General features: G+C 37.0%; 1 protein-coding gene across 6 annotated transcripts in view; it reads left to right on the top strand.

The window, feature by feature from the left end:
- Nucleotides 1–13,642, top strand: part of DENND1A (DENN domain containing 1A) — a 687,683-nt gene that overhangs the window by 581,965 nt on the left and 92,076 nt on the right. For 5 of the 6 annotated variants that reach the window (XM_051979615.1, XM_051979613.1, XM_051979614.1 and 2 more), the window contains 4 exons: nucleotides 1,921–2,008; nucleotides 3,293–3,333; nucleotides 7,021–7,092; nucleotides 8,642–8,698. In XM_051979615.1, coding sequence (XP_051835575.1) covers nucleotides 1,921–2,008; nucleotides 3,293–3,333; nucleotides 7,021–7,092; nucleotides 8,642–8,698 — 258 coding nt within the window. The remainder of the gene's footprint in view (nucleotides 1–1,920; nucleotides 2,009–3,292; nucleotides 3,334–7,020; nucleotides 7,093–8,641; nucleotides 8,699–13,642) is intronic. The other variant, XM_051979612.1, reaches the window with a different exon arrangement.

The raw sequence follows: 13,642 nt of genomic DNA, 5'->3' as shown, positions 1-13,642 counted from the left end.
AAAGTCATACATTAGAGCCCTTGATTTTCTGACTCCAATATAGTGCTCTTTACTTATAGCTCTAAGAAGTTTTTACATGTCATAATTATATTCATCTATAATACAAGATTTGTATTATGTTTTCTTGTTGTACATTAAATCACCTTAGAAAGCCGGAAGGATCTTTTTTTTTCATCCTACACTGAGACAGTTCAATTCAGCAGGCCTTTATTGAGCACCTACTATGTAAAAGGCCCTGGAGAACTATGAATTAGATGATAAAACAGTCCAACAGATTTAAAGTGGTTGAATGGCTAGACTCAAAGAGTTGTTATTAATGGATCAGTGTCATCATGACAGCAGTTCTCCAGTGGAGGACCGTAGGGAGTTGTACATGGTTCTGTGCTATTTAACTTCTTTTTTTCCTGTGACTTGGATAATAGAATAGATGGGATGTTTATCAAATTTGCAGATGATATGAAATTGGGAGTGATAACGAACAAAATGAAAGCCAGAATCAGTTTCCAAAAGGATCTTGACAAATTACACATTGGCCTGACTCTAATAAAATGAATGTGATAATAAGTCTAAATTCTTCACTTGGTACAAAACATCAATTCTACAGATATAAGATGGGAGAGGCATGATTAGACAGCAGTTGATTTAAAAATTATTGAGGGGGGATTGGCAGCTAGTAGTGGATAGAGCACCAGCCCTAAAGTCAGGAGGGCCTGAGTTCAAATCTGGGCTCAGTCACTTAACACTTAACACGTCCTAGCTATGTGACCCTGGGCAAGTCACTTAATCCCAATTGCCTTAGCAAAAAAAAAAAAAAAAAAATTATTGAGGGATCTTAAGTTCTATATGAGTCAAATCAGGTATGATGTGGCAGACCAAAAAAATGAAAGTCGTCTTGGGCAGGGATTCCAGGAACAGAGAAATAATAAACTTCATTTGTCAGATATTGTCTGGAAGATCAGGTTCAGTTGTAAGTATCTTGATTTACGATGAATATTAATAAACTGAAGATTCTCCAAAGGAGGATAGCCAGGATACTGAAGGGCTTTGGGGTCCATGAAATAAGAATTGATTGAAAGAACTAGTCATTTTTAGCCTGAACAAAAAGAAACCATGGAGATGCCATGATTGCTGTGTTTGAAAGATTGTTATATAAAGGAGAGATCAAACTTGTTCTGTCTGACCCAAAAGGGCAAATCCAGGAGCAGTGGGCAGAAGTTACAAAAACTAATTTAAGTTCAGTGACAGAAAAACTTCCCAGCAATTAAAGCTTCCCACAAGTGGAATGATGCCTCAACAAGATCTCTCCTCCTTGTAGATCTCCAAGCAAGGGCTAGAGAACCACTGATTGAATACGTTATCAAAGTGATTCCTTCATATATGGGTCAGACTAATGACTTCCTTCTCTTGATTCTTTCCAAATCTGTATATGGCTTGTTTGAATATAGTTGTTTACGTGTTGTTTCTTCCATTAGATTGGAACCTTCTTGAATGCATGAACCATCTTTTGCTTTTTTTTTTGTATCCACTGCACTTAACACAATACCTAGCACTTGTGTTTATTTGCTGACTGACTGTGTGACCACTGAAATCCTTCAGAGTTCTCAGATTCTATTATTCTATGAATACAAAGACAAATGATATATGATTTATAAATTCAAGGAATTCACATTCTACCAGGGAAATGGAAACGTATACAAATAGCCATAATGCAAAAAAAAAAAAAAAAAAAAAAAAAAAAAAAAAAAAGCATAAGATACAAAGTGCTATGTGAAATCCAAGAAGTAAGAGATAGCCTCCAAATAGTGAAAAAAATAGTGAAGGTTTCATGTAAGTGGTAGTACTGGCAATAGGTATTAAAAGATAGGTAATATTATATTACATTTCTTTCCTATGGTTGCTATTTTTGTCTCCTTTTTCTAGTTTATTGATGGCCGCTTAGATCTTCTTAACTCTGGAGAAGGCTTCAGTGATGTCTTTGAAGAAGAGATAAATATGGGAGAGTATGCTGGTAAGAAGTGTTTCTTTTTTCTCAATTGTAGTCAGGTAGCATAAAGCAGGACCTACATTCTAAGATATAACATGACCTTCTTGTTCTGATGGAGCCTGATTTTCCTTCCTCATGGCTTGTAATTAGTTAAGTTTATGTAAAATGACTTCCTTTTACAAGTGATGCTTGAAAGGGTTAATTTATCACTTTTCCCATTTTCTAATTATAGAGAGAGTTCATGTGTCAGAAAGGAATCTGGATTAGATGATTTCTTAGGACCCCCACCACCACCCAAGTTTAAGAGTCTATGATTCTTTAATGATAAACAGAAATGTACCTCTCTTTTATAGTAAAGTTATTTACTTTTCCTGAGCTGAGAAAAAAATTATGGACTCTCAGAGCCTAAACATATCTTGGAGGATAAAATGTTAGAACAGAAATAGACCTCAATGCCTAGAATATTGGAACCAGAAGGGACATTAGAACAAGACTGTCCAATTTTTCCACTGAGGAAACTAGGGCCTAGAAAAGGAAAGTGACTTTTTTAAGACACAATGAACTTTGACAGAGCTGGGATTAAAACTTAATTTTCCAAATTGCTGCTCTAGCTCTACTTGTTTAATTACCAGACTTTTAGGGAAACTCATTATTCCATCACCTCTAATGGTCCTCTTTAACTCATCCCATTGTCATAAAAGTTCAGGATCACTGTCTTCTCTCTCTACCTTCCCTATCACTGGTCTAGGACATAAAGAATTTCCATGTTTTGACCTTTCTAAGGACCTTATATGGAAAAGGAAATGGAAAAGTCCTAAGAGCAACTTGATTCAAAAGATCTTTGGATCCAAAAGTTGTATAATTTAATTATTTGGCTATTCCCTCCCATCCTTTCCCATCACAATTTCTCTAACCTTCAGTAGACAATGAATAAGTTGTGGGTTACTAAAGATATTTATCTGCTAGTAGCCAGCCCTCTAGTTATGAACCTTTTCTCTAACCTTCAGTAGACAATGAATAAGTTGTGGGTTACTAAAGATATTTATCTGCTAGTAGCCAGCCCTCTAGTTATGAACCTTTTCAAACTTTTCAAACAGCTAGCCTGTTTTTCTGGGTACAATCTACATGCTATCTCTGGACTAGTAGTATTTGAACCCTCTGTAGCATTCATTGTATTATCTGCTATAACATGTGCTCCTCAGGCATGGCCTTCATGAAAACAAGGTCACTTCTCTGCCAGAATGAGTAATTGGGATAGGAGTATAGTAGATAATTAAATGATATCTTATTTTAATTCTCTTTCCCTAGGGAGTGATAAACTGTATCACCAGTGGCTCTCTACCGTGAGGGTAAGTGAATGACCATTCTAGTTGATGTCTCCTTTCTCATTACCCCCCTTTGTGAGTGTTTGTACCACCACACCACCCACAAGCACATTGTTAGTATGCAACCATCTGCCTCTTTAATCTGAAGTTGCTTTTGTTTAAAATGCCAGGTCATTTTCACGCCAGTTGGCAAATAGAAGAATAGGACTCTCTGAAGCCATCCCTCAGCAGGGAGAAAGAAGTAATTTCTCAACTTTATATTAGAGAGAATCCAGCTCAAACATGTTGAATGTTATGTCAGAGAAGAATTATGGGTGTTCAGTTGCCAGATCCTAGTGTAATTATGTTTATCATGTGAAATTGTTTTATTTATTAATTTTTATTAGTGGCAGTTTCTGGAAAGATGGAGACCTAATTGCTCCAAGTGCTTATCTTCTTAATGTTATTAGAGGCAAATGCTTGTTATTTTATTAAAACTATATTCTTAGACATTACTTGTGCATTTTAAGGCTATGTTTTGGAAATCTTAGAATTCATTTTTTTTGTACTATGGGGGGTGGGGTGGGTGTCTTCCTTTCTTTTTAGAAATAGAGTGGCAAAGTAGATTATCTACTTTGTATATATTTTCTAGTTACATTCATTTGCATAAAGTCCTTGAAGACAAAGGAAATTTTTTTGTGTGTGTTCCCAGCACTTAGCATGGTATTTGGCACATCGTAGATAAATGTTAATAACTATTTGATGAGTAGATACAAGTAAGAGCACTAGGTCACATTTTTCTCATCTATGAAATATTGAAGTTTAACAAAATAATCTCTAAAGTTTTTTGATCTTCTATAAGCATATCTTTTCCATTTGTGGTCCAAGTTCTCCTCTGTAGACATGAGCCACTTGAAGATGATATATCAGAGACAGCATAGGTTACTAGAAATAGCACTAAACTTGGACTCAAAACACCTGGGTTTGAAGCACAGTTCTGATAGTCTAGCTCTGTGACCTTGGGCCATGTCACTCTCCTTGTCATCTCAGTTTATTCATATATAAAATGAGTAAAGTTGCTTGTGCTACTGACTTCACCAGATTGATGTAAGGAAAACACTATGTAGATCTTACAGTACTATAGAAATTGGAATTACTGTGGATAATACTGATACCAGTACTATGAGAAGAATAAGAGAGAGCTCTAGGTGATAGAAAATTTTCACACTACACTAGAAAAATAGAAGACATGAGCTCAAGTCCTGAATCATCTATAATTAGTCATTAATTAGGCACAAGACTGGACTATCTCCAGAGTTCATCTACATCAGTCTCTTCCTAAATCCTCTCTACAGGCTTCCTAATGTGTGATCATCTTGTCTCTGCTTAGAAACCTCCAATGATGGGCAATTCATTATCTCCTTAGACAGACCCTTGACTGTTTGAATAGTCTCATTTATTAGAAAGTCTTGCCTTAGGTCAAGCTGCATCTGCCTCCATATAACTTCTGCCCATCACTCCTGGTTTTGTCTTTTGTACAAATACCAGGTTCTTCTTAGTCCAAGGTTCTAGGATTCCATGACCTCGGGTAAGGCTCTTGTACCTTACCTCTCTGGGCTTCAGTTTCTTCATCTATAGAATGAAAAAAAAATACTTCCTATTGGTCTTTCCCACTAAGGTTGTTATAAGTTCAGAAAACTGTAAAACCCTAGTTAAATATTTTTGTTCCTATTTCAAAGCAGTATAATACTTCTTCATTGATCTAAAGACAATATTAGGCTCAAAGTGGATATTCAATAAATACTTGTTGATTGATTGATGGATGGAGGGCATTTTAATACTCAAACTATATTTTAACAGGTTGCCAAACTCTCTTGGAAAGTAAGATGAAATGGGTGAGTGGGTGGAAAATTTCCAGTCTTATTGTTTTCAAATCATTATAATACCTTCTAAATACAGTTGTAACAATGTAAGCATTTTTCAATTAAACTTTGGGATGCTTAATGTAGGTAGGTGTGTTAAATAATAACCCTACCTTAAATTAGAATTTGTTTTACTTTTTCTACTGTAGAATCATTCCACTGTCATATCTATCAATTATAAGAGCTCATATTTAAAAACAGTTCATTTACATATTTATGGCTTCAAAGCACCTTCTTCACAACAATCCTGTAAGTTATGGGAATTACTAATCCCATTTTACACATCAGATAGGAATATGATTTGCCCTGCTCATATAACTAGGGTTAGATTTGGGACTTGAACTCATATCTTCTGTCTCTCACTGTAGAAGTGTACAAAGCACTTTCCCTTTGTTATCTTCCTTTGAGAAAGCATGTCCCAGTGGAAAGGCCTTGGGAGATGAAATAAGAGGATCTACTTCCTAATCCTGGCTCCATTATTTACTACCTGTGAAACTTGGCCAAGGCACTATCCTTCACTGGCTCTCAGTTAGCTCATCTGGGAAAAGAGGATGGGCTGGATTAAGTGACCTCAAAGGGAATTTGTGGTCCTAGAGACTGACCAGTAGCCCTGTGAGAGAGACAGGGCAAGAAAGTCACCATTTTTGCAAAAAAGCAAAACAGGCTGAGTGATCAGAGAATGAAACTCAAATCTTTTGATGTCAAGTCAAGTGCTCTTTACCATTTATTTTCCCAGAAGCTTATAAGATAAATGATAAAAGTTCCGGTTGAGTGATTGTATCCCACATATTGTCCATACAACATGCCTTGGGGAATTTCTGCTTAACTAGTAGTTAGATTTCTTGACATATCCCTTCTTCCCTTTTTCTCAACATTTAGATGGTAAGAAAGGCTGCATTCCTGTGATATAAAGAACCCAGAGCAGATAACCAGGGCAAGGAGAGGCAGGTACACAGCTGAGGGTAGTGTACTTTCAACATGACTGTGTAGCTCAAGCTAATCTGGAACTGACTTGTAGGCTCCAGCTGTATGTTAGCAGGTAGGGGATTATCTTCTACTTCTTTTAGACTTGTTCCAGGTATGTAGGAGTATTCTGAGAAGTTACTGACCAATGGTACAAGATACTCTCTCAAAAGAATTTTCACCAATTCTGTTTATAACAAGAAAAGTGTTTTGGACTCAATGCCTAGAGATTTGGGTTCTAGTCCCAGTTCCAACATTAAATAGCATATGTGTGATTTTGGGGGAGTCATTTCCCTTCTCAAGGCACTAATTTACTTCTTTATGTTAAATGAGGGGTTTGTGCTAGATGGTATCTTAAGTCTCTTCCAATTCTAAAATTCTGTGAATCTGTACTCTAAATATGAGATTGATAACTAAAGTTATTTCTGCCTCTAACATTTATGTTCTGTATTCTTGCATTTTATTTTCCAAGACTCTTTCTGACTATAATATTCTGCACTTAAAGAGCTCCTCTACCTTTAACATTCTATAATCCCTACACTCTGATATTCTGTGTTTTAAAGTCTATTCCAGCTCTATGATTCTCTGACTTTAAGGTGGACAATGATAAACCAAAAACCTAATCTCAAAGATCCTTCTAATCTAGAATTTAAAGCAAATCAATGTTTCCCTCAAAATACCAAGTATCCTTATTAACAAAGCCTATGAGTAATGCTTGAAGTAAATTTCCACTTAGGCATGTTTGTCTTATAGCAGATGTACTTGTAACTTGATTTAATTTGGTTCAAGATAAGAGATGAGTGTTGGTGTCTGCAGTAGAAATGGCTAATTGCTTTTTTCATTATAGAAAGGAAGTGGAGCAATTTTGAATACTGTCAAAACCAAGGCTAATCCTGCTATGAAGACTGTCTATAAGTTTGTAAGTACTGCTGTGGGACATGGAAACAAAACCAAACTTCTTTTGACTTTGGGGGGCTCTCCAAGTGATAGTATTTAAATAAATACATGATCCTTAATTGCAAAAGAGACTTCTCAGACCTGATATGCTAGTTCCTGAAGAATTAAGACCATTTGCAAATATGAAGCATTATTCTTTCATAAGCAACCTGTTGCCATTTGGTGTTGGTTTTTTGCATGTTTAGTTTTTTCAAAGGGGGAATATCTATGGTTAACTTAAGACATATTCTTACAAAGGATGAATGAAAAAAGGGGGACCCTTTTAAATTTTAGATTTTCAAATTAAGCTTCTGTAAGAATTGTAATATACAGCCCAAATACTGTTTTTCCCCAATAATATCACCTAATAATATTAATACGTTTTGACCTGATCCCCAACATGAAGACATAGATTTTTCACCCAACACATATTTCTCCTAAGTATCATTCTGCTTCCTGTTCTACTTAAAATATCATTTCTATAACACTGGCTATGTTATCAGTGCAACCAATTAATAGTTTTGAGAAATATTGTGAAATATCTGCCTATAATTCACCTCAGAGTCTGCATGGGGAAAGAGAAAAGAGAGACAACGGAGGCCAGATTCTAATAAACCTTTTTTTCATCTCTAATTTTTTTTTAATTTTTTCAAAATGAAGCGGCTATTTTACAAGGTATTAAAGGCTGCTAATTGTGAGATCTAGCCTATTGTATTCCTTTTCACTTTCTAGCTTATTATAAGCTTGTAGGAACAGTGTTGTTTCAGAGTCCAGTTATCTCTCAGCCTGATGGAAAATAGGAGACTCACCCAGATTCATGATCTTCATGAGGCTTATCAGCCTCAAACATTTCCCCTGGCAGCTGCTCTCTCTTGCTTGGATAGCTGATGCCCACCTAATTTCATTCATCCTTTTAGTGACTAGTGAATGACTGAAATTGTGGTGATTTCTAAGGTGAGCCATGATTGCCAAGTTCCATACCAAGCTAAAAAATGACATGAAGGCAAAAAACCTGGGGATATAAATTATATCTGCAGATAAAAATTTCTGGAAAACAACCCAATGATGGTGGTTGAGGTATCTGCTCCAACCTGCCATCAATGACAGCTTAGGGTTTTCAGCCCTAACGTTGTGAAATTTCACTGGTATTCCAGTCCTGCAGAATCCTGTCAGTTGGTCCCCTGTTACAGGGAGCTATCCCTGTGCAACTAAGATAAATAATTAGAGCAAAAGAAGCTGAGCTTTGGTAGAGGGAGAGGAGAGGTTGGATTATTATTTGGGATGGGGGGATGTGTTTTTGTGTCATTGAACCACAAAAAGCAAAATCTTTACAGTATCTGTAAGGGATTTTTTCCCCTTAACCTTTGAGCTCTGTATTTGTTTTTCTAACCATTATGTTTTCACCTGATCATTCCATTTTTTCCTTCCCCTGTTCCTAGTAATCAGAGAAGGTGGTTCATGGTGGACCAAAATCAAGCAGTCGCTGCTGGAAACAGAAAGGGATTTTTAACTTAAATTAATTTTTCATGCAGGCAAAAGATCATGCAAAACTGGGAATAAAAGAGGTGAAAAACCGCTTGAAGCAAAAGGTACTTGAAGTTCTTATTCAAAATGTATAAGCCCTGCGTATGAAATGCTTAGCCACAAAAAGCATTATGTGATCAATAGAAAGCTGTTTGATACAGTGTTGTTAGCACACTTCAAAATGCATTACCAGCTGTCCCGGATTTTTCACACTGTTATAAATATTCACAGACAAAAAACTGTCTTCAAATAACATTAAGACTTTGGCTTAAGCCTACAAAGGCAAGGAAGTTCAGAGTTCCTGCTGTCAGTCTGTCCCTGGCCTACTCCATGGTGTCTAGGTAACAAAGGGCAGGGGTCTGTGAAAATTGGCTTCTCTTACCCATAGTAACTATGTTTTCTGGAGTCCAGGTGCCTACCCGGTCACTCTAACAGTGCCCCCTTGGGCAAAGTAACACGGGTATTCAGAGTAAAGATATCATTAATACAAGTAATATCCAGAAATATACATGGTGGGTTTGTGATACCTACTTCAATTTGTTCCCAGAATGGCCCCTCTATGGTGGATTAAGGTAGAGAATCTTGCTTTTGTGTTGTCATTAAGAGGAGTGAGAAGGAAGACAAGAAGAGACTGTGAGTGCCTTCTTTCCCAGTGAAAATAAAAGCATAGCATGGTAACCATGAGGTACTAGACTAGGAAACCTAGATTTTACTCCTAGCTCTTATTATTCCACCACTCAGTGCCCTGGGTCTAACCTTCCTGATTTGTGCCTCATTCCCCCAAGCCATGAGATGTACAAGATCTCTGAGGTTTCTAAATGGCACTTGTTAGACTTCAGTGTATCCTAACAGGAAAGAACCCATGTACTTCGTCTCTTACACTTGATAGTATGAACATGCATGCAAAGGATGCTTTAAAATTTGTTAAATCGATTCCACAAACCTTTACAAAAAAAAAAAAGTTATTGGCAGCTGGGTAACACCTTAGTTAGAGTGCTAGACTTGGAGTCAGAAAGACCTGAGTTCAAATCCTTACCTAGGTACTTCCTATCTGTGTGACCGTGGACAATCAATTAACCCAGCAGCTCAAATTTCTTCATGCAAAAATGGGAATAATAGCATCTACGTCCCAGGATTATTGTTAGGATCAAATGAGACAACATATGTAAAGCTCTTTGCAAACCTTAAAGAACATTATAAATACCAGTTATTGTCATTTTTTTATGTGTCTGATATGCAAAATATTATGGGAAACAATAGGAAATAAACAAATTTGAGATAAGACATGGTCCCTGCTTTTGAGGAGCACATAGTCTTGCAATGAGAGAAGATTCAACACACGGCTAACACAAAATACTATGTTGGTACGTCAGAGAAGTATAAGGTGCTATTTGAAGTCTAAGGAGCATAGTTACTGACAAAGAATCAGAGAGATCTTCCTGGAGGAGGTGGTCTTTGGGTTCATCTTTAATAGATGGGTAGGAATTCAGTAGAAGAAGAGAAGGATAGACATTTCAGGCATAAAGAACAGTTTAAGCAAAGGTGTGGAAGTGAGAACATGTAGGGTATGCTTAGGAGGCAGAGAGGTCATGTTGTATAAAGTAAGGGAATGTAGCATATGCCTGGAAAAGTTTACTACCAGATTGTAGATTATCTTGAATTCCAGGCAAAGGAGTGTGAGCCTTATTTTGAGGACAATAGGGAGCCACTAACGATTTTTGAGCAGAGGAATGATATGGCCCAAAATATTTGTCTGGTTATAATATGAAGGAAAGAGATAGTATTAACTCAGGATTGATTCTATCATGCCGTTTAATAGCCTTATCCTATCTGACTTGGAAAGCATATTCACATAAGTAATTTTAAGGTTAGAGTAAAATAAGTATGTTGACTTTTTGAATCCAATTATGCCTTTACCCCATTCCAAAGCAAGTCCTGTGTTCCTACTATTGGGTATCAAATCATTTGAACAGGCCTTGTTTTTAAAACTTCTGTTTAATCCAGTTAACTAGAAGCTAGACATGATGTCATAAAACACTGGCCTTAGAGGCAAAAGACAAGTTTTACTCTGTAACCTTGAAAAAACTTCTTCCATTTTCTAAACCTCAGTTTCCTAACCTGCAAAATGGAGATAATATGCTGTGGACTTCCTGGGGTTTCATAAGACTTAAATAAGAAATTTTCAAGAATTTTTAAATGAGTAAATGCACACAACAGTATTGTAAAATGCTAGAGAAATGTGAACAGTTTTACTGTTTCATAGCACATGCATGGAATGAGCTTCATTCAATCATTCTCCACATCAGGCTTCAATTTTATTTAAGACCTCAGTTGTTTTAGATGGAAACCAGTTTAAAGTTTTAAGTCAAAAAGGACTCTAATTACCTTGGAAGAATCAAATAAATTGATTCCTTTCTTTTAATTGGAAGGTCACTTCTTTCTGACTGGAAGCTTATGGTCTTTGCTTCAATTGAAAATGAATTTTTAGCAACCAGATTTGTAGTCTTTAAATTTAGAAGCCAGGAATAGAAATTCAGAGATTTTTAAGCGTAGCCTAAAACTCTATATTAGAAATAGGGGGGAGAGTATTACTGGGGAAAAAATGGAATACAACATTTGCCTCATTGTCAATCAGTCTTTCTTCTCTCCATCTTGGTCACTGGCAATTAAATTTGATCACAGATATAAAACGAGGGTAAATTTCTTACGTCTAGCCATTTTCTCCTCCTCACCAGCTCTTTGGCTGTCACTGGCATTATACTATTATACTATTACCTAAAATCATTAAAGATATGTTGCTCTCCCTAGAATATTTTTCTTACGCAAAGAACAACTGCAAAAAGCCGAAGGAAATTCCAATTGGCCATTCTATTGAAAAAAAAAAAAAAAAAAGACAATGCAAATCTTCTAGCTATTCCTAAATGTACAAGAAGACCTTATATATCCTCCATTCTTAGTATATTTCCACATTCCTACTAATAGCCAGTATTGCTTATAGAGCTTTTCTGTTGTCGTGGAAGAAAGGGGAAAAAATAGCTTGTTTTAAAGAGGCTGGATCTCCCTTTTAAAAATTCACCCTTCCCAAACCATTGCAAACAGTCCATTGAGTAGGGCCTCACTCCATTTCTTTTTTTCCACCACAACCCTCTCCAAGTTATTTCAAGATTCGTTTGGGGAGATAATGTTCTAGAGAGAGTGTCAGTACATTTCAGGCACTATAGATGGTGAAACCTGTTTCACTAACCATCGGACATTTTATAGAAATGTGTCTTATCACCGTTGGACTGTTGACAGATCCATTAGTGTACCTTTTTCAATTTTCACTTCCCCTCCCTTACTTTTACAGATTTTTGCAGACTTGATATTTTGCAGTTTTTAGTAGCAGAGCTGTTTTGTAATTGAAACTCCAGCACTGTTCGTTGGGTACAGAGTTTGGATCTTCTGCAGTGTTTTTCTACTCTCTTTCCCGGGCCAATTTAAGGCTTTGCTCTGCCTGACCTTATTCACTGCAGCTGAAAATATTTTCTTGCCTTTCTTTTTCCCTTTTGTATGGCAACACATCCATGTGGAGCCCAGGAATCCAAATATCCCCTGTTCGGGTTTCATCATAGAATTAAAGCAGTTTCTAGCTATTGTTCAGAACAATTCTTAACAGTGATATTCGAGATATTCTGAATTGAGGTAAAATTTCAAACAATTAAACCATTGTGAACAACAGTATTTTAATAGAAATATATCTCTAAACAGTGCTACAGTATCCAAACAGTAACACCATTCTGATCAGTGTAATGATGCAGTTCTGAACAGTGATACAAATCCAGACAATGTTATAATTTTTAAGATGCACCAAGCTGGAGATCTGCCTCCTGCCACTCTGCATAGCAATGATGACCTCTTCAATATAATCAAGAGCCCAGTTTGCCCTTCCAGGGCTCCAGCCTTGGGTTTGAATTGCAAATGTGAAATGCAGGGCTGACCTATTGAAAGGTCATCATGGTGTATGGAAGGTCCGTCCTTAATAGGATAGTGGAGATTGAATGGAGGCCCAATTTCTGTCTGTATTTCAAAGCAACTGAAATGGAAGTTTTCAGAGGATCCCTGTGACTGATAGCAAATAATTGTTAACAGACACTCTGGCGTGGCTTTATTTCACACCTCCTGTACTTCAACCCCAAACTAATAATAAGGATGGGTGACTTATTTCTCTCCATCAGCGTGGCAAGATGGTTGAGTCCTTCTGTTACTTGGCCTCCTTTGAAGGCTAACTGCACAGAATTAAGGAAAAAATGTCTGAAATGCCTTCCACGACTTTCAGGAGGGAGAATTCAGCACCTCTGAATCATCGCCTAGCCTGATGTAGCACTACCTGGGCTTGCAGATTAAAACCAGAGATATTCCCTACGTGCAGAGCTCCTGTGAGGTATCTGATGTCACTGCCCTTCTGTGGCCCATTTTTTAATGTATTGCTGGTCCCCACAAATGTTGCCCCTCCCCCACAGAGGACTATTAAAATAGGTTCACATTAGACATCATTTCTAGCCTGGAGTGTAATTCTTGAGATAGAATTTTTTTTCAGTCTGGCAAAATTGACATAATTCAGTTTAATGAGCACAGATCACAGCCCTTTTGAAAGTTTCAACATAATAGCCCTCTTTCTAAAGTGCAAGCCAGGCATATCAATTGAGATCTGGATCCTGAATCCAGCCACGAGGGTTCAAGGCCCCATTCTGCCACCGCCTGGCCATGTGACTAAAAAGAGCATGGATTTAGAGATAGGAGGAATCTCAGAGGTCATCTGGTCCAACCCTCTCATTTTGTAGGTGAACAAACTGAACAACTTGCCCAAGAACATACAGGTAGTAAGTGGGGAAACTGGTATTCATATCCAGGTCCTCTGGCTCCATTTTCTGCACACCATGTTAAGGAAGAGATGAACTATGATCAAAGGTTTTCAGAGTGTTCATGTTTCTCAGGTTTCTTACCAATATGAATTTTCCGAGGGAAAGAGT

This window comes from Antechinus flavipes, chromosome 2 (assembly GCF_016432865.1).
Source record: "Antechinus flavipes isolate AdamAnt ecotype Samford, QLD, Australia chromosome 2, AdamAnt_v2, whole genome shotgun sequence".
In the NCBI taxonomy this organism is placed as follows: domain Eukaryota; kingdom Metazoa; phylum Chordata; class Mammalia; order Dasyuromorphia; family Dasyuridae; genus Antechinus; species Antechinus flavipes.
The sequence above is the reverse complement of the archived record's forward strand: the minus strand, read 5'-3'. Positions and strand labels throughout refer to the sequence as shown.